Source organism: Cryptomeria japonica, chromosome 5 (genome assembly GCF_030272615.1).
Source record: "Cryptomeria japonica chromosome 5, Sugi_1.0, whole genome shotgun sequence".
Taxonomy (NCBI): domain Eukaryota; kingdom Viridiplantae; phylum Streptophyta; class Pinopsida; order Cupressales; family Cupressaceae; genus Cryptomeria; species Cryptomeria japonica.
The window spans coordinates 80,698,506-80,724,340 of NC_081409.1; the positions used below are offsets into that span (position 1 = coordinate 80,698,506).

General features: G+C 33.7%; 1 protein-coding gene across 24 annotated transcripts; it reads right to left on the reverse strand.

Moving 5' to 3' along the window:
• Window positions 1–306: 306 nt before the first annotated feature.
• Window positions 307–18,689, reverse strand: LOC131032728 (subtilisin-like serine-protease S). 24 transcript variants are annotated; one of them, XR_009372536.1, is made up of 11 exons: window positions 18,187–18,689; window positions 10,087–10,169; window positions 8,781–8,848; window positions 8,034–8,098; window positions 6,455–6,637; window positions 6,132–6,354; window positions 2,844–2,909; window positions 1,213–1,359; window positions 1,040–1,134; window positions 750–806; window positions 307–660 (listed from the first exon to the last, which is right to left on the reverse strand). XR_009372536.1 is itself a non-coding variant. In XM_059221249.1 (9 exons), the coding sequence occupies exons 5-9, from the start codon at window positions 2,852–2,854 to the stop codon at window positions 898–900; spliced, it is 354 nt and encodes a 117-aa protein (XP_059077232.1). In that variant the 5' UTR covers window positions 2,855–2,909; window positions 8,034–8,098; window positions 8,781–8,848; window positions 10,087–10,169; window positions 18,187–18,689; the 3' UTR covers window positions 813–897. The 24 variants fall into 24 exon arrangements, 8 of the variants coding, with proteins under 8 accessions (XP_059077232.1, XP_059077233.1, XP_059077235.1 ...); XR_009372533.1 differs by having other exon boundaries at window positions 1,213–1,501; XR_009372534.1 differs by lacking the exon at window positions 8,781–8,848 and having other exon boundaries at window positions 1,213–1,501.
• Window positions 18,690–25,835: the final 7,146 nt, after the last annotated feature.

Here is a 25,835-nt window from a genome sequence, read left to right on the forward strand (position 1 = left end):
GACAATATAAAAAAATTTACTAAAAAAATAAATAATTAATTTTAAATATTTGTTGTGTAGTTTTCAACCAAAATATATTAAAAAAATAAACAATTTTTTAAAAATATATTGTGTATATTTCAACCAAAATGTTTCCAAATAGCAATAAAATATTCAAAGTAATTATATTTAATTTCTTATAAAACACTGAACAAAATACCATAACAAACTAACTTATCCAAAAAAAGAGATTTGTTTTCGTAGACAAAATTGATACTTATTTAAGAAACAACAAACAACTCATGTTCTTAAGGAAGAGCTTGAGAGTGAATAAATTGACAAGTATTCATTAAATAAGTATGATGATACAAATAGGTTTATAATCGCAATGAAAATTGAACAATGATAGGAAGCAAATATGTCTTTTGTTCATTTTTTTCTATCCATCCTCTTCCTTTGTGTCCTCTTTCTACGATACACTATTCTAATTGTGGTTGTGGACTGTTCATCACATTGAATACCCTCATCATTATTCTTGTCTCCCACTTGCTTAAATTCAAGTACGGTTTCCTGTCGAGGTTCAAGAATGACAATGGAATCATTTTGTGTAACAAACAATTCATCATGTTCCTGTAGCTCCTCTTCATGCTCACTACCTGATGACTTTGATTGTTGGGCTTCCTATACACAATACAATTTAACTTATTAGAATAACTTAATACCTCTAATTAAATTATTGTATAAGTCATATAATATTATGAAGAGCTTACCTCAGATTCATGACCAATGACTATTTTCTCCCCTCTTTAGCATATGTTGTCAAAGACCTTAAGAACCATGTAGTAAATCATATTTTAGGTCCTCCTCTGAAGCTTCACCATGTGGGATCCAACTAATGATAGTCTAATAATGTATATTTTAGGTACTTTTCCATTTAATTTTGTGGGATCCAGTGTGTTCACTAGGCATAAAACTGTTTGAATGATTGACAAATAAAACTAGACTTATTCCCTTTGTTAAGAGTACAAACAAGTGCATTAAATCAGATTTTGCATATTACCTTGCATTTGTCTGAGAAACACTAGGGGCTGCACAGTTGCTTGCAAGGACAAGGCTAGCGAACCCATTTTGTGTGATAGGATTTACAGCTTCTCCCTACAAGCAAAAATTAGTTTATACTAGGTGGATTTGATAAAAACATATACATATTGGGTTGAATTAAGAGATAAATACCTGAAGTGTAATATTGCTTTTGAGAAGTACATTAGACTTGAAACTCCTGTCAATGGAGGAGGCTGCAACTATGAAAATCCATGGAGCAACATTGGTAGCGGTGTTTGGCATTCCACTGTTTCTAGTAGATGTAGAGACAAAAACTCCCTATTTGAAGGCATGGAAAGATGAAATCAATATGCTATCAACAAAAAAGCTTGGTTGAGGAGGAAGAGGACCTGTTGAAATAGAGATGATATGTACTCCATTGTTTGTGGCATCGTCGAAGGCAACAAGAAAATTGGCATCGCTACAGAGATTGAACCAACATTTAACTTCAAGGAACACCAATGAATAAATCTTAATTCAAATCAAATCTAATGAAACAAGCAATATACTTAGCAGAATATGTAGAAATGAATTATAAAGTCTTGCAAAATGAACAATCAACATTGCAACTCACAATAACTAATTACTTCTCTTTTTACAACAAAAATTGCATTTACAGTCAATTTAGTTGACTTGGCTTTAAAGAATAATAACAACAATATTATAATCAAGAAATATGATGAATTTATAGACAATGGTGCTGCAGGAACCACCTCAGAATTATAAAACCTGGGTGCTAAAAGAGACACCTTAAACTTAGATAAGCAAGTCTTGTCCAAAGAACAAATCAATGAAGCTCAATAACTATCCTTATGTGGAGTTGCTCACAACTGGTTCAAGGGGTTTCGTCTACCAACTAGCCATGGAAACTAGGAGGTTTTGTTCTCCACTTTCTAGTGATAGATGAATAGGGTGTCCAATCTATTGTAGTAAATTTAATGGATAAACAAACATGCATTCTCTGGATCCCTGTCTCAATTAAGTACGCAAATTTCAAATTCTTCTCCGTTCCCTCCAAAATACACCAGCACAATCTTTGGCTAACAACATTCTTTTGAAAATAATCATTTTTTTACATAACACCTGCAGCCCCCATAATCTAGGTTCTTAATTTAAGTACTTTCATTTCCCTACGCTACTTTCCCTGAGTCCATGAGGAATGAAAAATGGGCTTACGAGTCAATCCAGAATATTAGGGGAGGAGGGGACATAAAATATAATTAAAATCATAATATGCTTAAAAGGTTAATAGATGTGGAATTTGACACATAAGCTCCCTCCTCATCCATCAAATCTAACATTTGGGGACCATTCCTAAATTCAAAGCGCTTGGGGTGTCTCCAATTTGGCCCAAAAGAAAAGGAGGATTCGTAACCTGTTTTCAATCAAACCGAAGCCACAAAGTTGAAGATATAAATTTTAAAAAGATCAAGCTTTACTCAATGGAAGAAAGCCCAACAAGCATCCCCTCAGTTGAAGGGCAAGATTTTGGCAACGGTCAGAAGACTATCCATTCTCACACATTTCAGAAAGTAGATGATTTAATAGTCAAGAAACAACATGTTACAAATATATATATATTTATATATAAATGGGCAAAAAAAATGTAGCCACACCTTTTGGCATAATTATTAAGTTCTACAAAGTAGGTTCTAATATCTTACTGAAAAAGGGGCAAAAAAGACAATAAATTTATTGTCCATAAAAACACAATGTTGCAAGCAAATGAAAGAAGAGACAACCATTTGAAATTGATGGCATACCTTCTCAGCATGAATAGCCGCCCTCACTGATTCATCATTTCAACAAAGTGTACCAACCCGATCATCCTAATTTCACAAGCAAATGGAAGATCAGAAATATCTAAATAAGCGCATGCCTTCTGAAATTTATGTTCCCAAACACCTTCCAATAAAAATTTTGAAGCTTGAGGTTTTTCATAATCATTTCTGTTCAACATTGCAATTCAGGTTAGATTTTATGTCTTTGTTATAAAATGGATAAAGATTACATGGTATTAATATCTACCAGTTAAATTCTACTAGCCTTTATTATTTATGCTATAACTTCATAGCAATCAAGAAAATAGATTAGAAAAGATCACAAGAACCTGATTTGATGCATCCATCAACAATTTAATATTTTTCGTATACTAGCCCTAATGAGGCTTAATGTATATGGGCTCTGCTATTATACAACTTTTCAGCCTCTAGATTTTGATGGGCTCTACTACCACCCATGTATATGATATAGTTATGCAGCTCAAGCAATACATTTAGGATTTCTCCACTTGATAATACCCAAATAGAAGCTGTAAGTATTGACACTATAATTATGGTTTGTCGATTTACCTTGACATTGGTTTCTGCACTCTCCACTCTGAAGCTGAACAGAAGTGAAGATGAGAAAACAAATAAGATCAAGGCTACCAGCTGCTACAACATTGACATGTTTTCAAGTTTCTATAAGATTTTTGAAATATGACACTTACATTACTCACTGATTACTTCTATTTATGCAATCATATTACAAAAAGTCAAATTTCCTGCCACCATCGATGGGTAGTTTGGCAAAAGATATGGAATATATCATTTGAGAAAACTCTAGAAAAGTGAAGAAATTAATAGATGTGGTTCCTGAGGTAGGTTCTATGCAAACCCACATCTTGTACTTGATAAATGGAATAATTCATTCATTTCCCACAACCAGTCACATTTATTTTACCTGTCCTCAAAATTGTTAACTTGCTTCCTGAAACGATGCAATTTGATTAATGTCTTCTTACACTACACTTTTCCATAATTATAAAAAAATTAAGAGGGCTGTTACATGTATATAGTAGAACATAGTTACGAGAAGAATAGTGACAACTAGGGTTGAGTATAAGTGCATCAAGATCTAGGATAGACAGGGTTTGAAGCAGTTAAGAAATTTTACAAAGCACATTTGGAAAGACTAAAATGATAGTCAAAAACAGTAAAAGACAGTGATTGAATTGTGAAGCAATCATAATAGCTTCAGCATGGATCAAAGTTGTTTTATAAAAAATCCATATCAACATTATGCCATCTCACAAGGATAGGACTGTCAAAATCTTATGGAGCAGACTTGAAGAATAAACTTTAAGACAATAGTCCATATAGAAATAGTAGCCTCAAAGGATCAAGGACAATGTTCATGAATGGAGGTATGATGAGAGAGTATATAGTCTATACCCCCTTCCTCACAATCATAATTAGACACGTCATTTGCAGACCTATAGCATAGTGACAAAAATACAGTCACAGGTCAATGAGAAAAGTCCAAAAGCATAGTGCACATGATCTAAAGACAACCCATTATAGAGGAGCAAGGTCATGAGCATTCAATGTCACATGGCAACCTTTATACTTAGAATGTAATCTCTATTAAAGGAAAGTTTACCCCAGCCACCAATTCACAAGCAAAGTGTTTGTCACCAGGAAAAGATATCGTGATACAGTCATAACACAGTGCCTATATCATAAAGTACAAACCCCATGACATTTAACAAAACTCAAAGGTTCAGAGCAACAATATTCATAGAAAGCAGTCCTAGTAATAATCACTGTAACCAAGGAAAAGAATGACAATCTACAGGTTCTTTTACAAGTACATAGAGCTAGCAGTCTTAGAGAATACTGATTAATGACCCTGCTTTTTAGGAAAATCCAAATACCAGTCCATTCAAAGCTAAGGACAAAAAGTTAGTTGTCTATACAAAAGAAAAAAAAAGAGTTTTTCGATGTAGTCAAGAATACACTGAAAAAGTGAATATATGATAGAGTAATATAGCATTCTTGAGTGTATGAGAAGATAGACAGATTTGTAGATGACTGACTCAAAAAAGAATTGTAAACGTTAAGAGCCGCAATCCATTGAAAGGACAGTCATATGTATAAAAGTACCAAACCACAGTTCAAAGTCAAATGATGGCAGCGGAAGGGTGTTTTAACAAAAAATAATGTGCATATTAGAAGGGCCAAGTTAGGTAAAGAAATTGCTTTATATCTCATAGAAACTTTCATAAGGAAGCCACTTGGGTCTTCGACTATACAAACAACAACCCTAGAACAAGTCTTGTAGAAGTCAAGAATGTGATCTCAGTTATTAATATTATAAAATAGTTATAGAATAGAGCATGATGTTTGGAGCATCCATGGATATAAATCTCAATAAAGAAAAGGCATCCATTGATGCAGTTCTTAACCCTTGAAGATCCATAGCATAAGTTGCTTATCACAGTTACAAAATCAGATATCAAATCAAAAGATGAATAGCAACATCATCAAGAAAAACATCTCTATATGTTTGTGTAAAAGGTGATAAAGGGAAGCCTCAAATACTAAAGATATAGAGGGTTTTGGCAAAGAGCATCTCACAATAAAAGACAGTTATGGCAAAGATACAAACCTAGTGAGGCATAATTTTGTAGTGAAGCATACTTTCATTCATGAAAGATTAGAGCAGGATCTATGTGAATAATGATAGCTGGTAAGGAAAGATAGCATATCAAGTTTCCATTCATAAGGTTGGAAATTTACAGTCATCTTAGGACAGTCTATGAAATTATGAATACCTTCACATAGTCAAAAGTAATCCATGAGTGAAAAGATCAGGAAGTGTAGCAATAGGAACATGAATGAAGCACACAGAGCATACAATACCATGAGCCACAAAACAATAACAGTCCAGTCCAAGTATTATAAGACCATGATATAATTATTTAAGGAAGTAATGAGATGGTTGTCACAGTCTCATAGGAAAATCTAATAGAAAAAATATCAGTCAATATGAACCATGAGCAGTCACAAAAAAGCTCAATACAATGATAGTAATCTTTGATGATCAAATAAAAGAAAAGCTTGCACAGGCTGTTTGAAATTGTTGCATTATAAAACGGATAGACTTTTTAATAGAATCTCAATATATGCATCAAGATAACTCAAAGACAACATTGAAGTCCAAGTCAAGGAGTGATATGTATATACAATATAAGGGTACTAATAAAACTAAGGAACAATGAACCTCACCGAATATGACTTAGGCACAAAGTTACAGGGGAGGGCAGGAGCCTCACCGACATCACCCACTTTTACTTTTTAGAAGCTTATAAATCATGATAATTGCTTAGAAATCTTGATAATTTATCTACGAAGTGTCTTCATCCATAACTGTGTCTTCTTCTTCATCTTGAGAGTGGCTATCATCAGTGACATCTGTTGGTTCTTCAGGAATATTGTGAACTGGAAGCGGCTTTTTATCAAAAAACCAATTGAAATGATCAATAATAATTTATTGAATAATGTGCACCTTTCTTTATTTAAAGAATAATAATTTGTTAATTATAGTGTACCTCTTCTATATAAACCCCATAGTTCAATCTATGGATACCAACAAGTCGTTGCTTCTTTAGTTTCTTATTTTGGCACCTATTGCAAGTGCAATATACCATTCCATTGAAGTATTCATCTGTCCCTGGAGCAAGTCTTGCTACTCGTTCATCTTAATATTCAGATGATGATGATGTGCTATTTCCCTGAATGCACCATGTACTATCAACAATAAGAGTATAGATTTTACTACAAGTATTTCTTCTTTTTGAAAAGAAGATGTCTCTTAGGTGCATGACATGTTATAGCTTAATAAATTTGAAACTTTGGAAATGTCGTTTTAAGGTGAGATACACAAAAGTGGAAATAACCTCTCTTGGGCTTGGGTAGTGAGACTCTAAATTGGACCTCGTCGTATCCTCCTTCTAAACATTATGATTATATAAACAAAAATTCCTATCATATTGTTAAATTTGTATGTGTACATTTACATATGTTTCTATGTTATATGCCCCATGTTTGATTCACCCCCAATGTCCACTCCATTAGTTTATGCTTAATAATTATGGAAATGCTCATTTTAAGACCTATCAATGCTTATATTGTTAAACAGAAATAATAGTAGGTCAATAGTCATAAGCCAATACTCATGAAATCAGGTAAGGAATAGTCTACATTAACAGTACCAAGGCACACTTGGAGAAAGAGGACAGGTATCCTTGTTCTCTAGATGAAATATGATCTAAAAAAGAATGTCTACCGAGTATCATTTGAAACATGAAAAACCACATATATATATATATATATAGATATAGATAGATATATACAGATATATATATATATATACATATGTATATATGTACATATATACATATATATATATATATATATATGTATATATGTATATCTATACATATATAGATATACATGTATATATATATGTATATACATGTATATGTATATATATATATGTAGTGTTGTATACAACTGCACACACACATTTATGAACTAGTTAATATCATATCACAAAAGTCTCTCATGTGAAGTAATTTGATAGTGATGGTCACCAACAAAGTCAACACAATAAGAAAAGAGGCCTGGGACAGTAGAAGGCACAACATTCTCAAAAGAAAAGATATATTCAATAATTCAAAACACAAGCAGTCTCATAATGAGAAGCTATGAGCAACATGGATTCAAAGATAGTTCATTTGGGCATGAAAAGACTTGCATCACAAAGATTTGCACAACATAGAAATTAAAGAACTCGTCATTACCGTGATGTAACTATCAAGAGAACTCTTGGTCCATTGTCAAAACTAGTGCAGAAAATAACAATCTAAAATCAAAGTAATGATCACCATAAAAAGCAATCCAAACAGAACCATCAAGATTCAATGATCTCATTTTGACAAGGGTTTCATTTGCCAACAATGTTGCAGCATAAAGACAGTTAAGACAATGTGATATAAGGATATTGAAAAGAGGATAGTAAAGCTCAAATAATACATTAAAAATGCCATTACACATGAGCAATGCCAGTTCAAGTTCATTCTCAAATATCAAAAATATTGCGAGTACCAAAAATAACAACATAAATACCTGGTCTGCCATTTTGTATAGAAACCAAGAAAATATCCCTAATAGAATTGCCAAGGTAGAATAACCTGAAATAGAAGGATTTAAATTAATTACAGAATGAGAAACAAAATATAGAGTAAATACCAAGATTATGCAACCCAATATGAGGTGATTTATGTGTCCAAATTTCCTTGTCCTCAACACTACACTTTGACTATTTTCACAATCATCTTCAATGTGAATTTATGTATAAAACTAAAAGCTTTCAAGTTCTTACTTACTACTCATTTTCGTTTTCAATTTATAAGAGAGTTCTTTTAGTAGTTTTTTTTACTTATTAAATTGTAGCAAGGATTAGATGTCATTAAGGATTAAATAATTCCCCATAAACATTTCGATTATGCAACCCAATATGAGGTGATTTATGTGTCCAAATTTCCTTGTCCTCAACACTATACTTCGACTATTTTCACAATCATTTTTAATGTGAATTTATGTATAAAACTAAAAGCTTTCAAGTACTACTCATTTTTGTGTTTCAATTTATAAGAGAGTTCTCTTAGTAGTTTTTTTGACTTATTAAATTCTAGCAAGGATTAGATGTCATTAAGGATTAAATAATTCCCCATAAATATTTTTCTATGAACAAGTATTATATCAAGGAAGGATACGTGAATATCAACAAGTAGATGAAATCCTTTCATAAAATGATATAATAATGATTTACTAAAGATAAAATTATAGCATTTAGAACATCTATAAACATACCTTTCTTTGCAAAGTGCTTGATTTGTTCAATTTGCTTTCCTTATATTTGCTTTCTCTCTACTACCCCTCTACAATTTCCAAATTTTCTTTGTTAGTTTTATGTTTCTAGATTAATGTGCAGTTAAAGAATATCTTCATATTATTCTGAAAGGTTCCAGTAACTGTACAAACCATTCTAGCTTTGAGGGTCATGATAAGTGCAAGTTATGTCATTATTATTAACTTTGTGAGATCCTTTCCCAGAAACCCTACAAGGTTAATCATGCCTAAGAGCGAAGAATAAGTAAAAAAGAGAGCCATCAAAGTTTTAAAGAGAGAGCAGATCTAAAGACTATCAAAATTCAGTAATGACAGTAAAGAGAATATAAAATCATGCCACAAAGAGAAGGCACATATCATGGGCCAAGGACAGTCAATAGGGATTCAATGAAGACCTGTGAATAGAAAGTGCAGTCATAGCTGATAAAGGATCATCAAAAGACATCAAACAATAGTGATAAAATGTTCATAGACATACGAATTAATCGTGGGCAAAAAATAACAGAGGGCAGCTATTTTCCTTTTGAGAGTCCTAAAGATGCAATCTCAACTCAAGGCATAAGGCAATGAATGATCCCACATTGAGTTAGAAATCAGAAAAATATTAGACAATGGGCAGAAAGAGCATCCATGTCTTGGGAGAGTCATTAGAAGGTCATGGACAATAAAGATATAACAGAGATAATTTTCAAAACCATGTCCCTATCAAAAGACGCAGAGTAGTTCCAATAAATATAGTTAAAAAGAATCAAAACCAGGCCAAACACTATCCACATATGGTATAGAGCAGCCCTTAAATGCCTATAATAGATGGTTCACATCGAAGTAGTTACAATCAAATTCAAGGATATACCCTAAAAACATTGTAGTCATAGATAGAGATACCATAGAGGCAATAAGCACAAATTTGAAGAGTAAATTGTGTGGAGTTCACATGTTTAAAAGTGTAGCCCATGGAAGCCTTGGGTGATAAAAGCTAAAACACAGTCATGATGAATGATGGCTACTTCATGATACCCTCCATACACATGGTATCAAATCATAGACTTAGCTATGGAAAACAAGGTATAATGACAACTAAGAGAGAATGTAAGATAATACATATGGGGCTTGTAAAGATAATTAATATTCCTCAATAAATAGCCCATGCTCTTAGTGAGGATAAAGAGGGAACTCTTACTTCCCAAACTAAAAATCATGACATTTCACATTATAAATAAAGAAGGATTTGATAAGCTAAATAAAGGAGACATTATTTTTACCTTACCCTAGATTATAAATGGTCTGCGAATGTGCAAAGTAGCATTATGGAGTACCAACTTCTAGCTTTGAAGTTATTCTGAGGTGTATCTGTTCAAACGGAACAACATGCAAGCACAAGAGAACAAACTTAATTCTGATATATAACAAACAAAAAGAGAAAATAGCAATAATAATAATAGAAAATAATTGAAAATAATATAATTTTAATTTTAATTAATTAATATTTGCTGTATGTTGGATTTCCATTGCATGCTTTTTATATTTTTAAATTCTAAACAATTATCGGCATATATAGAGCGATACTATTTTAGAGAAGACAATCCAAAGGAGTCTCAGACCATGAGAAACATAAGTGCAGTGGTTAAGAAGCTTCTATTTGACAGTTACAGAGGATCAATGAGAAGGTTTCAAAGGTTGTCAGAGCCATAGTCCATTGAAGGAAGGTAGCAGCTTATGAATGCAATACTCAACATACAAAACTCAGAATAGCCCTCATCAAGGATCATAGAGGTCAAAGGACAGTAAGAGCAATAATTAACCCTGTGAAGAAGACCTTTCAAGGAACAGAGGATAGTCATGCTTCAGTGCTTGTACACAACAATATCACAACAAGTACAAATGTTTTAACAGTGAAGAGTAGCTGGTTCATTCTCCAAAATAAAAGTGCATCAATAAATGACAATACAATAGAAGCCTATAAGATGAACCAAAGACAGAGGCTGTGATTTGCAGCACTCATAATTAAAGACTCGGGATCAATGATCCAAAGAGAGTTTCAAAAAGTCAGTGAGAGAAGTATAAAGAAGAATAAAACCACCCATATTCCCTTCTCTTATAGTGGGCAATTTTTCCAAGCACCATTAGAATACCATCAAATATTATACTCTTATATTTAGTTACTGGATACTATCTAGAAGAATCCTCTTACACCTAATCATTTGCATATATTTTTGCATTCTAATCCAAGGTAAATGTTATACTCCTATATTTAGTTACTGGATACTATCTAGAAGAATCCTCTTGCAGCTAATTATTTGCAAACAACCTTTCTTTTTATAATACTAAGGTAGTACTCAACTAAACAACAACTTGTGTTCTTTGATATTTCAACATTTTTTTACATATTACAACAATATAACAGCAAATGGACCCATTCAATATTTGCATCTCTCCAAAGGGTGTCACTTATAATATTAACAAGCAAAATTTAACACCTATAGAACACCAAGAGAATATCTCTAAATAACAAAGAATGCTAAAGCCATACATGTCGAGCTATATTGTCAATTCTAAGCATACCATGCATCTTTTGGATGTTTGTATTACCAAAGACCTCCTCGTTAGCTCATTCTCAATAGCTAATTAAGAGCAGTCTTTATTGCAAAAAACAATAATGTTTATAGATAGTCAATAAGGACTGTCAATAGCTAAGATGAAGAATAAATCATTTTTGCACAACAAAGCTACAGGTTATCAGCATACATCCAAGGCAAGGCAAATAACAGTCATCTTCAAAGGACAAAGGCTTTGACAAACCAACCAACACAAGCACGGTCCATAAAGCATTTAAGAGATAGTCACATCAATATGTCTCAAAGCCTCTTGTAGAAGATCAAAAGGACATCAAATGCAGGTTATAGTGCAACCAACATATAGTTTGTTGTAAAATAAATGCATGTGTAGCAGTGCTACCCAAAAGGCCTTATGAGGCAGCTACAACAACATTACCACCAAAAGGCATTCATTGGGAGCATTTGTATAGGACAGTATTTTCAAGGACCAACACTTGTTCTCAGACCTGGGATAATCATAGAGATACCCTATAGAGCATACATCACAAATGATTGATAATGATGAAAGAAGGGTGTTTATAGCTTACACAATGAAGAGACATATATGATTTTTCTTGAACCCATATTGTCAAAGCCAGTCAAAGCCTATAACAGAAGACAAATTCAATGAATGCATTGATAAATCCACAACCACTTTATCAGGGCAATGCTTAATAGAAGTATTGAACAATCGAGATAAATCACAATATTAAATGGCAGCCTTGTTTGTGGAAAGAGTTATGTAGAATAGTTGACAATTTTGAGAAAGTATTATAATAGCTGATATGACAGCAGTCCATATAGTAGATGTGTCTAAGAAAATAGTGACAATGTTATTATGGCACAAAGAAAAGGCATAAAATGAATCCATACCAGTCACAAAGTTTTGTGTTTAAAACAAAGAAATAATGACCCAATGTTAAGAGTACAAAGATGAAGACACCTTAGAACAGATCAAGAGAATTCAAAGCAGCATGATCAAAGTAATTACAGGGATGAATAAGGGAAACCATTAATGTATTAGAGCAGTACCACAGTAGCCATGAGAGCCATTAATGATTCTATTTGCGTTTGTGGGTTTAAGACATAGTCTAGCTACAATAGTTAGAGATATAATGATAAATACAGTGCAGTCCTCAAATATTTACATAGTGAAATAACAGGTAATGACAATCCTAAAAAAGGAAATGCAAGGTTGCAATCATGGATAGGCTGAAAAGAGAATTATGACAACTACAAGACAATGATTGTATAATAATAATAAATGATGATACATAGGCTATAACACAATGAGAAGTCCATTGAAGGGGCAATAAAGACAGTGGTAACATTCGTATGAATGTTAAAAGGTAGAAATATGAGGTTTTCACTCGTATTGTTGTCAAGAAATCTAAGAAATCTGAGAATGCTACAAAAATCAGTATAAGGGGGAAACAATACAACAAGCGAGTCGCAATAAGTCACAAATCACAGAGAAATCTCAATCAACAGGTGATTTTGTTGTCAATAAACCCATAGAAGGTGCCACAAAGACACAAAGATGAAGAATTTTGGAAAATACTATTATGACCATTCACAATAGAGGTATATGGGACAAGAACATTCATAATTAATAGTCTTCTAATCACCAAACTAGAAACCTCCAATACAGTCCATAAAGATTATAACAACTGGAGTAGAGTTTTTGCACATAGAAGTTATAATTCAGTTTATACTCCCCTCACTTGTCTTTTCTAATGGTTTGAGATCATTTGACTCTTTAGAAACCTCATGGTGTAAAGTTTAATTTTAACCATGATGTCTTACAAATTCTATACTAACTAATATGTACTTCTCTTGAGGGTTTCTGTCAAGATGTTAGATTCATGCCTGAACGGTTTTATCTGTGCTATGTTTGGCTACTTTTTCAATGCCAGTAACACTGAAATGAGAGTTGAATATTTGTTAATTTCTCAAAAGAAGCCTCCTCTTCTGCATTATGTACTTTTTTATAGACTATTGTTAATTTAGAATATTGTATGGTTCTTTTCCCATATTGGGATAGCCATATTTGCCAAATACAACAGATTTCCAAGGGTTGCAACATTATCTTGATTGGTAGGTTAAATTTCCAATTGTTGAGGTAGAAGACTCTTCCCCTTAAACATGTACTCTATTTATAACTAAGCTAACCTTTAAGGAAGAATTTTTAAGCTAGTAAAAATAGACAGGTTTTATTCATGGTGTTATAATTTTGATAGTGGATGTCAAGTGTTATAATTTTGACACTGGATGTACAATTCTTTTGACTTGAGAAGATCTTAGAACATCAAAAGATCATATGGTTAAAGAGACATAACAGTATGAAAAGAATAACAGTGCAGACTCATAGAAACAACCATTTACTATCCAAAGAGCAGATATCAAGCTCATAAGACAACCAATGAAAAGCATATGGAAAGGTCTTCATATTGCAGATAAAGGGCATGAAAGACCAAGAGTAGATCTAAAGACTGTTAAAGACACAGTTTTGACAGAGTTTTAAGCAATAAGAAGTCTAAGTAAAGATCAGATTTAATAGTAAAAGGTTCAACAACAGCGTTATCATGCATGGTAAGTGGATATCACCAAAGGTCTGAGTCAGTGAATCACAGTCAGAAGAAAGAAACAATAAATAGAAAAGAAAGGTAGTGAATGCATCATAATTGCAGTCATGATAAGTCAGTGAGAAGAGGAGTAGAGATACAGTCTTTTGCATTCACTCCCAAAGAAGAGAAAGGCTTAAAATAGTAGCAGTCCAAGAAGAAGAGAATCCCCTAATATAGTCAATACATGCCTAATAAATGGGTTAAATCAGTCTTCAATACCAAAGGGAATCAAATCATAAAAGGCCATAAAGATGTTAAGGTATCATTCAGTTGGAATAGATAAGAAGGCATATAGCAGTCTTTAGGGATTTTGAAGCAGCTACATGAGCTTCAAGGATCTCCTAGAGAAACCTTACTGTTGCAGTATTATCAAAGAGCAATGGCAAAAATAAAAGTCACAGTCTTCCTCAGGACATTGCTCAGATATCTCAGTCCAGTGAAGACATTTGAAAGAAATTCAAGTGAAGAGACATAAATCATAGTATATTGCATCAAAAGAGAAGCCCTTATAGATTTAATAGTAGCAACTATTAGTGTTTGGTGATACATAATAGTAAAAAATCCCTAATGAGATTACACGACAATGATATAGTGTCTAATCATAGATAAAGAGGACAAAGACACTCTCAATCTGAGCCTAAATGACAAACCACGGGGCATAAAGACTATGAGATATAAAAGATAGTTTCAATAACCCATATGACCATCAAGAATCCAAAATATCGAGAATGGTAGCAGGATACACATCATAATGAAATAATAAAATACAACGATAGAGATTTAAGGTTACAAAACTTTTTGATGGAATTCATGGTATAAATGACACACAAAAGTTAAGCACTACAATCAAAAGGGCTCATGCATCCATAATCAATGATCAGCAGGCTCCTTAAGTTTGAGAAATAAACAAGGGAAAAAGGCCTTTCATGAGCTCATAAGAAGTACACAGTGAGTTGATGATAGTCACTATCAAAAGTATAAAAAGCTACAACAATGCCCACAAAGAAATATCAATCCTAAGGTGTCAGTTAGAAGTATAGATCATTGTCAAATGGTAGAAGCCATCAAGACATTAAGATTTTTGAGGTTAGAGAATTCTTAAAAGCACAATCTCAATCACACATCTTGACAGTATGTTCATGGACAATGTTGAAGATAAAGCATGTAAGGCAGATCCACACAATAAAATCATAATATTACAATCCAATGCCAAAAGGTTTCATGGCATCCATAAGTTGAAAAGGGTTTTGAGGTATAAAGAAAACTCATTATTCTAACCTATTTTAGTATGGAAATCAAGTTTGGTAGTGAATAAAGGCATTCTTCATTAGCAAGTCAAAGGCCATGAAGAGTGAAGACAAACCTAACAAAGGTTTTAGAAGAGACCTATGGGATAAAAGCGTTAATACAAAGATAGTAATCAGTTATAAAAAGATCATCCATAGTGCACCAAAGGTTATTGATGTGAGCAAAGACAAGATTTGAGCATCTCTTGATAACCAGGATATCATGCAATCAATGGTTCCAGTCATAAAGCTACATGTACAGTAACAGTAAATGACATCCAAGGTTTTTTTGTAGTCCATAGGTCAAAAGGACAATCATCATGATAATCTATAGAGAACAGAGAATGAAGACAAAGTTTTATGGTGTCAACAAGAAGCATTATGATTCAAGAGAATTCTCAAAAGCAAAGACAGTCAATAATTCAAAACATGGGTAGTCCCATAATGATAAGCTATGAGCAACATGGATTCAAAGATAATTCATTTGGGCATGAAAATAAATGAAGGCACACATAATATAATATTGAAGTTGATTTTTTAATTATAGTTTGTAGTTTAAAACCATACTTTTAGGGTTGTCTAGTCACATGAGTCATAGGGTTGCATCATTAAGGGTCAAATAAATCATTTTGAAGCAGTCATGATGCCCAAAAAAAGATACGGTAGTCATGAGCATTCTTTTCAAGTTTTACTTTTCAAACAATGATGAAATAACCATTTATGCAACTTATGTAAAGAAAAAGGCCTCATCAAATATTGATAAAAATACAAGATAATCTCTAGGATAGACCAAAATGATCAGTAATAACTTTCATAGTATGAGAAGTGACATTTTAAAGAAGGCACATCACAATCTATTGTCAACAAATGATACATGAATACCCAGATCTCTTAGCCATCATGGAGGTATACAACCAACTTGGACAGAGATATTGAAGTCAGTATGAGCAGTACAAAGTGAGTAGGAGCATTGGTCAAAGGCAGTGGATGAAAAGGAAAGATTAACCTTAATTTCTAAAGGATTACTAAGGTGTAGGATGACAGAGAAACAAGACCCTAAGAGATTAGAAAGGGCAAAATCATTGTGTTCTGAAGGCATCATGACTGTGTGACAGTCCTGAAGAGGTGCAAGAAAACACAAAAAAGATATGAATAACAACAGTCATCAAGAATGTATTAAAAATGAGTACAATTTTAAGTAACAATGATATGGTCCTATAAGAGCTATTATATAGTGTTTGTTCAGTTTTAGTGAGCGACAAAAGACCCTTGATATAGAAATCCTAAAAAAGAAACACCACAAGTATACTGGTTTGAGATCTCTAGTAAGACGTAATTCTTTGAAGTGCAAAGAAGCAAAGAAGTAGTGACAGTGATAAAAAAATTCCCATGGGATTGAAAATGAACAGTGACACACAAGCAGGAAATGACTACGAATCCACCAACAACAGAGAAGTCAAACCAGCTATATATCTATGAGTGGAATTTGATAGAATTTGATTTCACACTAACTGCCCTCATGTGGTAGTTAATATCTTACGCATGCATTGTGTTAGGAAGTCTTATGACTTTAGCTTAAGTCTATATAAATAATCAGAGTATGATATTATAGTCATAGATTCAAATTAACGATCACAATCTAATAATATAATTATAGATTTAGATTTAGTTACAATGGAAACAAGTTATGTACCTGTAATTCCACTACTTGTTTTCACTACCTTGTATTCATATGTTTCAGCAACTAATGGTTTCAATAATTTTCATAAAGGATTACAATTATTTCCCTCTGGGCTAAAGAGTGGTGAGATAGAGGCTATTATTATGGTTTAATTCCAAGAGCTTTCAGGCTTGGGTTTCCTGAGGTAAGAGATGTGGAAGCCAAGCTGTATAAAAAGTAAATATATGTTGCCAAGGATGGCAGTGGTGATACTTATAGTGTACAAGATGCAGTGGATATGGTTCCACAAAATAATAGACAAGTAGTGAAGATTTTCATCCAGGAAGGCACTTACAGGTTTGATATTCTATTTTATAGTATGTATAGCTCAACAAGAGGACATTGATAACATTTATGTATTTGTGGAGTATGTATTACAGGGAGAAGGTGTTGGTGCCCACCCACATGTCATACATAATTTTTATAGGACAAGGAAGGAGTGTGACGATTATTACATGGCAGGATAGAGCATTAGACAAGGGAGTGAATGGGCAAGTGATAGGCACTTTAGATTCTACCTCCGTCGCCATTGAAGCTGATTATTTATGTGCAACACACATCACATTTCAAGCAGGCAATAGCATTGGTAGAGTTTGGATGGGGATTCGTGATGATTGCTAATGCCCATGGATTAATTCCGACACCCAGTACAAATTACAGGCAACAGATCAAAGACCTTGTAGGGTAAAGGAAATCCCAACTTGTTTAATCGATTTAGTTGGCGGGCATTTCATTGATCATTGGTTTCGAGTATTATCTCTTGGTTCATCCTGCCGAAGCCCACTATTCTCTATTGGTTTTTTTATGATTCTGACAAACAAAATTAAAACGCATTTGAACTCAAAGGACTAAAGCTACCATAAACAATGCACTTAAATTATTTGGTAAAAAACTCATAGAGCACGTCTCATGGAATACGATGATAGAAAGAGTTGCAGAAATGGGTTTTTGCCAGATATTAAAGTTGGAAATGCTCTGACAAACGCGCATGCAAATGTGGAATCATAAGAAACGCACTTGAACCGTTTGATAGACTACCTCGAAGAGATGTTATTTCAAGGGAAAAAAATGAAATAATTGCAGGGACTTCACAAAATGGATAGTTGAAAAGGTTTTAGGAAATTTCAAGCAAGTACTTACCTTATTCGAGCCTTGGGCTATGGCATCCAAAACTATTCAAGATCTTTAAACCCCTCGATCTGGAGCTGGAAAACCCCTACATGAAATGACATTACTCTAAACCAGTCATCTGGATCTGGAGGTTATGAATCAATGGGTGCTTTAGGATCAATTGCTCTATTGTCGTCCCTGTCTCTGCTCCTAGTGCTCTTGCTTCCCCCGTAGCTCTTGCCTCTACTAGTCGATGGGAAAATATGGGCGGATTTTACAGGTTAAATAGAATCCCTCCATTCTTTCCCGCAATCCCTCCATTGAGGATGAACGTCGTGAATGCCTTGCGTGAAGCCGCTGCCGTTGGGGGAGAAGAGATGAGCAGAGACAGATGATCGACCAATCTTTTAGCCTACAAATGCAACCCTATCCCCAATAGGAACGCCACAATCTTTGTGCAAAATTTCAAGGCAACTCTTGATTATGTGGTGCAGGAAGATGTTGTTCCATTCCATTTTCTTCAAAAATCCCTACCGTTGCGCGAGTAGAGTGGAGTTACCTAGAAAGAAAGAGGAAAATATTAATTTTATTTTAGAAAGAGATTTTTTCTATTGTCTTAATTTAAGATAATTAAACAATAAAAAATATAAGTAAACTTAAAATATGTATTTAAGACAATAATAATATATTGTCTTAAATAAATGTCTAAAATGCCCCTTCTATGTAGTAGCACTTTCCCACCAAACACGAAAGCATAGGGAGAAAGGGCGTATGAAAAGGGCAGTCACAACCAAGAACTGGGGAAAGAGTCGTAAAGAGGAACCACAAAGCCTTCGACAAAGTCCTAGTCTACAAAAGCCCAAGCCAGGCAACATCTACCGCTCTCACCACACACTGACATAAAGGAGTGAGAGAAAAGACAAGCCTGAGCCACCTCAACCCCACCCAAACATGTCTACCAGCCAAACGCGGACAGGGGAAGGTGAAACCATTTTCATCATCTTCATCAGCATCGTCTTCACTACCTTCAGGGTCCCCTGAAACTCTCACACTCCCCCTGCCTTCACAACCTCCTTCCTCATTTCAAATGCTTGAATTCATATGGCTCTTTGTATTTGGTTACTCATTTGATCATTGGTTGCTGGCCTATATTTTAAAAAAAAATTATCAACCTATATAAAGTAATATTCTATCATTCATAAATTATAATATCTTATGAATGATAGCCTAGGTAGAAAATAACAATCTGGAATCTCTGTTAGCAGATAGAGAAAAGAATGGAAAGAATGGCAATCTGAATATATTTTGTATTCTCGTAAAAACTATTTCATCAAAATAAAATAAACAAGTAGATATAAAGAGGAGGCAAAAATAGCTGTAAATTGTTATACAAACCCGTCGGAACAGAAAAACCTAATAAAATAAATTAATGAAAAATTAATCTAAATAAAACTAAACCCCTGATGAGATATTAATATCCTTAATCTGAAGGGGTTAAATCGAGCATTTCTCTGAGCTTATCAAACTTTTCTCTGCCCAAAGCCTTGATAAGAATATATTCTGGTTGATCTACAGTGGGGCAATATTTAAGGTATATGCTGCCATCTTTCACATAATGCCAAATCAAATGAAACTTTGTATTGATGTGCTTGGTGCGATCATGAAATACTGGATTTTTAGCCATTTTGATAGTAGATTGATTGTCAATGAAGAGTGGAGTTGATGAAGCATGTGGTGTCTGCAAGTCTTCAAGAATTCTTCAAAGCCCTAATATTTCTCGAGTTGCTTCAAAGGTGGTCATATATTTAGCTTCAGAAGAAGAGGTGGCTAGAACAGATTGATTTTTAGATCTCCAAGAGATGACAACAGATCCAAGATGCATTAAATACCCAGATGTAGATTTTCCATCTGTGGAATCACTTGCATAATCGGAATCGGAATAGCCAACCAAAGAAAATTGGTTTGTCTTGGAGTATTTGAGCCCATAGTGTTGAGTACCTTGCAAATAGCGAAGAATGCATTTGGTAGCTAGCCAATGAGTTTCTCTAGGTTGTAGCATAAATCAAACTACCAACAAGTTTCTTGTAGATAGTTGCAACAACCAATCCTTAAGGGTCATCTGAAGAGAGCTTAAGATTTTGCTCCATAGGAGTACTAAGGGGCTTACAATCAGCCATGCCAAACTCATGCAAAAGTTCACCAATATATTTTTGTTGGGTGATAAAAATAAAATGAGGTGTTTGAGTTACCTCAATGCCCAAATAGTAATGAAGATGGCCCAAATCAGTCATATCAAAACCTTTCTTTAGTTGTTCTTTCACATTTTAAATATTATTCTCATCAAGACCAGTGATAAATAAATCATCCACATAAACAACAAGATAGACAATAATGTTATCAAGTTTTTTAACAAAAAGTGTGGCATCATCAAATTCAAAATGTTGGAAATTCATCTTTAAGAGATACTCGGTAAGTTTTTCATATCAGCCTCGAGGAGCTTGTTTCAAACCATATAATGATTTGACAAGTTTGCATACCTGATGTTCTTTTCCATTGACTGCATACCCATCTGGTTGAGTCATATAAATTGATTCTTTGAGATCATCATTTAAGAATGTTGTTTTAACATGCATTTGGTGAATTTTTCACCCATATTGAGCTGCAAGGGCCAACAAAGCACGAATGGTGGTCCATTTTGTTGTAGGTGCAAAGGTTTCATCATAATCTATGCCCTCCTTTTGAGCATAACCTTTGGCAACAAGTCAAACTTTGTGTTTGTCAAGAGTACCATCTGCTTTATATTTATTCCTGAAAATCCACTTGCAACCAATAGGTTTACAACCAAGTGGAGGATCAACCAACTACCATGTGCCATTTTTCAAAAGCGCATCATACTGATCTTGCATAGATTTCCTCCATATTGTAATATTTCTGGCTTCATTATAGGATGATGGTTTAGAGTCAATTATGAGATTGAGTTCACCAATGGTCTCCAAGTTATCTACACTATTGGTTTGAGCTTGGAGCCTTGCTTTCTAAGAGCTTCTTGTACCTATTTTACCTATTTCATCAGGTCTTAAATATTTCAAAGTTTGTTGGACTTGTTTTGCCCACTTATGAGAAGACTTTGGTTGCACAAAAGATGTGACCATTTCATTACTAGATGTTGTATTAGTGGTTAATGGTTCAGAGAGTTCAAACTCATCATGATGGGTTTCTTCTTGCTCATTTATTGATGGAGACATGAATTAGATCACTTGGAGATATAGATTCTATATGTGGAATCTCACAAGAGTTTTCTATCCAAGGAGAAAAAATTGTAATTGTATCAAGTTGTTTGAATTTACATTCATCATTTTCAGTAATGTTGGAGGTTTCAACAAATACAACATCACATGTAATAAAGAAAGTTTTGTTGACCTCATCATACAACCTATATGCTTTGGAAGATTCTAAATAACCAAAACAAATACACTTACTACTGTGATGCTCCAACTTACTTGTTTTGTCCTTGGGAATTAAAGCATAGCAAGTGGAACCAAAAATGTGAAGATGTCGAACAGAAGGAGGATATCCAAACCACACTTCATATGGAATAGATTGGTGTAATGCAGATGATGGAGATCTATTGCAAAGATAAACTGCAGTTCTTGTTGCTTTAGCCCAAAAATGTAATTTGATTCCTTTAAAATATAACATTGCACGAACCATATTCATGATAGTTCTATTCATTCGTTCAACAACATTATTTTGTTGAGGAGTACCTGTAACAGTAAGATGATGTTGGATCCTATTTTGCAATAGATAGTCCTCAAAAACTAGAGAAGTAAATTCTCCACCATTATCTATTCAAAGAGTACCAATTTGATATTGATCTTGTTTTTCAGTCATAACACGAAACCTTTTAAAAATTTCAAAAGCTTCTGATTTTTGCTGCAAGAAATAAATCCAAGTCATGCGACTGTAATCATCAATAAACAACATGAAATACTTAGATCCTCCCACAGAATTTTCTGGTAAAGGCCCACATAAATCAGAATGAATAAGCTGCAATTTTCTTTGTGCTCTCCAAGTGGAGCGAGGAAAAGAATTTCTATGCTTCTTGGAAAGAATACATGCTTCACATTTTTCAATTGTTTTAGGAAAAATAGGTAAGCCATCAACACCATTCTTTTGCAGGATATGAATGTTATCATAACTAATATGTCCAAGCCTTGCATGCCATAAAAGAACAGGAGATAGACTACCTTCTTCAGTAAGATATGCAAAAATTTTAGAAAAAGAAGAAGTACCATTTAGTTTTAATAATCTCCCATCCTCACATCCAGTGAATACAACTTGATTATTTGATTGTTTTCTAACAACAACTTGCCCATCTTTTAACATAATAGAGTAGCCTTGTTGTTGAATCAATACTACTAATAACAAATTACGTTGCAATTGAGGAATAAACAATACATCATGAAGCACAAAGTCTTGAAGATTAGGCAACTTAAATCGAATAGTTCCTTTTCCTATAGGTTTGAGACTTGATTTATCAGCTAAATAAATTGGACCACATGCACTTTCATGAAATTCCTCAAAGTAATCACATCGGAATGTCATATGTTGTGTGGCTCCAGTATCTAAGATCCAAGAATCCTACCATGAGGAATTAGATGCAAAGTCAAAAACAGAAAGCACATATTTCAATCACCATCACTATCACAAGCAAATTGGGTTGCTCCTGGAATTTTATCATCTGAATGTTTATCATCATTATAAACTTTTGTTTTATCTTTTTGTTTTATCTTTTTGCTTAAAAGTATTTTCTTTAAAACTTTCTATCTTATCCCATGACATCTTGCATTCATGTGCTTCATGACTTCCTTTGCTACCACATCTCTTACAATATAAATGTTGTCTATCATTTTGATTATCATTTTTCCTCCATTGACCTCTACCTTTGCCTCTATCATTATAACCTCCTCTTGAAGAGCTCTTATTTAGAGGTTTTTCTTGGTGAGAAAAACAAACATTTTCATTAGTATTATCTATTTTTCTTCCAAAAGCTTTTTCACGTTCAGCCAACTTTTCAACCAATAAATGAAAAGTAATGGTTTTCGATTGGTTACTTGCTTGAAGGGACTCTAGATAAGTAGAATGTGTTGGAAGGAGTGTCTTAATAAAAACAGTGAGATAAATATCAACTTTCCCACCATAAGCATTAACATCTTGTTTTATGGCTCTAATTTCATAAGCCAAACTCATAACATCACCATTTTTTAATTCAAGATTGAACAATTTTAATTGTAACTGAATAAATTCTAATTCTAAATGAGAATCAAATGATTTTTTTAACTTGTCAAGGGCTTCCCAAGCAAATTTGCATCCTAGTATATGATGACATACATCTCCATTAACTGAAGCTCTTATCAAAGCCAAGGCTTTTGAATTTTTATAATTCTAAATTTCTTTTTCTTTAACATCTGTTGGTTCTGTAGGTTGGGTATCTCCATCACATATTTTACACCATAAATCATTAAAAATTTATGTATTTTCCACTTTTATGTGTCATTCCAACCAAGTATCTTTTCTGGTTAATATTTCCCAAATCAATGAAACAATAGACTACATTGTAAATTGAAAATAAATGTATATAGAATTTGCATAGTTTGCAAATTTATAGGATTGCTCAAAATCTCTTGCCAAACTTTACCAAATATAACAAGATATAAAATTCTTGTAAAAATAAATAAATTGATTTCACCTGAATCAATTTTTGTTTCCGTATTTTGGTTCTGTAGAAAGCTGCAATCTTCAGATGCTTCACATAAAAATATACTCCAAACTCCAAAGATCCGATACCACTGATAGCCCAGGCAAAAAATAACAATCTGGAATCTCTATTAGTAGATAGAAGAAAGAATGGAAAGAATGGCAATCTGAATATAATTTGTATTCCCGTAAAAATTGTTTCATCAAAATAAAATAAAGAAGCAGATATAAAGAGGAGGCAAAAACAGTTGTAAACTGTTATACAAAATTGCTAGAACAAAGAAACCTAATAAAATAAACTAATAAAAAATTAATCTAAATAAAACTAAACCCCTGATGAGATATTAACAATGAATCCCCAAATATGGTCATTCAAACACTTCGAATCTAAGTATTCATCATATTGTGTAGCAAGCTACAACAACCTACACTCAAGTATGATTTCTTAATTTTTAATGTTATGTTTCTCATGTTATCACACCAACACTTGGAGGATCTATTTAGAGTGAATTTCAGAGTCACCATTTCCATTCCTAAGATATAATCTTATCAATTCAACATTTGAAAGATGATTTAGCCTCTATCCTTTCTAGGAATAAGCTCTCTTCTTTTATCAATTATAGTTGTTGTGGAGGGGATAACACCAACATGAGGTTTGACTTAAGCAAGCCCTTATATAGAACAATCATTTTTCCTCATTTTTGTGTGTGGAAGTTTAAATCGAACAATTTATAGGGTTATAGGAGTCTAGAAAAGACTAAGACAAACAATTCTCGATTTCAAATAGGGAGAAACACGTGGACTAGGCCATTGTCTACTTGTTTTTTATTATTTTTGGATGTATTATTGGGAGACGTGCTTACACAACCTCTTGACTACATTTATGCTATTGTCCACACAATTATTCACTCTGCTTTTTATTTCCATGCAGCTTTCATTCCTAAACATCTTTGCTCAAATAGAGAATGTTGTATCAAATGCAAATGCATTGTGTAGTTGTAGTTATCTATGTTTGGTAGGCTTTACAATTCTGGGTGATATTTCTGCAGGCTCTCTTTCTGCATTCGTTGGAGTTTCTTTAGTAGGGTGTGCATTAGTCTTGTTGTTGAGAATGCATTACCTGAAAAAAGTGAGGGACGAGTACTTCCAACGCAATGGTGGTTTTTTGCTAGAGAGAATACTTGCAGAAAAGGGAAAACAAACAGAGGAGAAAATCTTCAAGATTTTTTTAGATAATGAGCTTAAAAGTGCCTCTCGAGATTATTCAGATGACATGAAGCTTGGAACCGGTGGTTCAAGCACAGTATACAAAGGGATTCTTTCGAATGGTACACCTGTGGCTATTAAGGGGTAGGTTTTCACAAAGTCTTATGTTGTTGTGCACACAATTATTCAGTTTGCTTTTTATTTCCATGCAACTTTCATTCCTAAACATCCTTTCTCAAATAGAGAATGTTGTATCAAATGCAAATGCATTGTGTAGTTGTAGTTCACCTTGTAATTTATCTATGTTTGGTGGGCTTTACTGCTGGTATAAAATGTTTTCCTAAAAAATGTGGTTCCATGAATGTGAGTTACCCTTTCTATATTAACAATTCTGATTCTGGATACCTTGGTTTTCCGATCAATTTATTAACATACTGTAGCGTCCTAAAATTGTGACACTTGCAATTTCGATTGCATTTGGGTCTTCACGATGGCGACGCAACATTGAACCCGAATGGAGACCCTGAAACCTGTTTTCGACACCAAAAACTGCATCTTTCTGCACCTTGGCCTGATCCTTCCTTGCACCCTGCTGTCCCGGGAGGTGGGACCATGGCGCCCAGCGCCCTAGTCCCTGGCCCTATTTTGGGCCCGGTCTCTTGTTGGACATCGGGTCTTCAAGTTGCAAATTGGAAAATAATCTTCCTAGGTCGGCC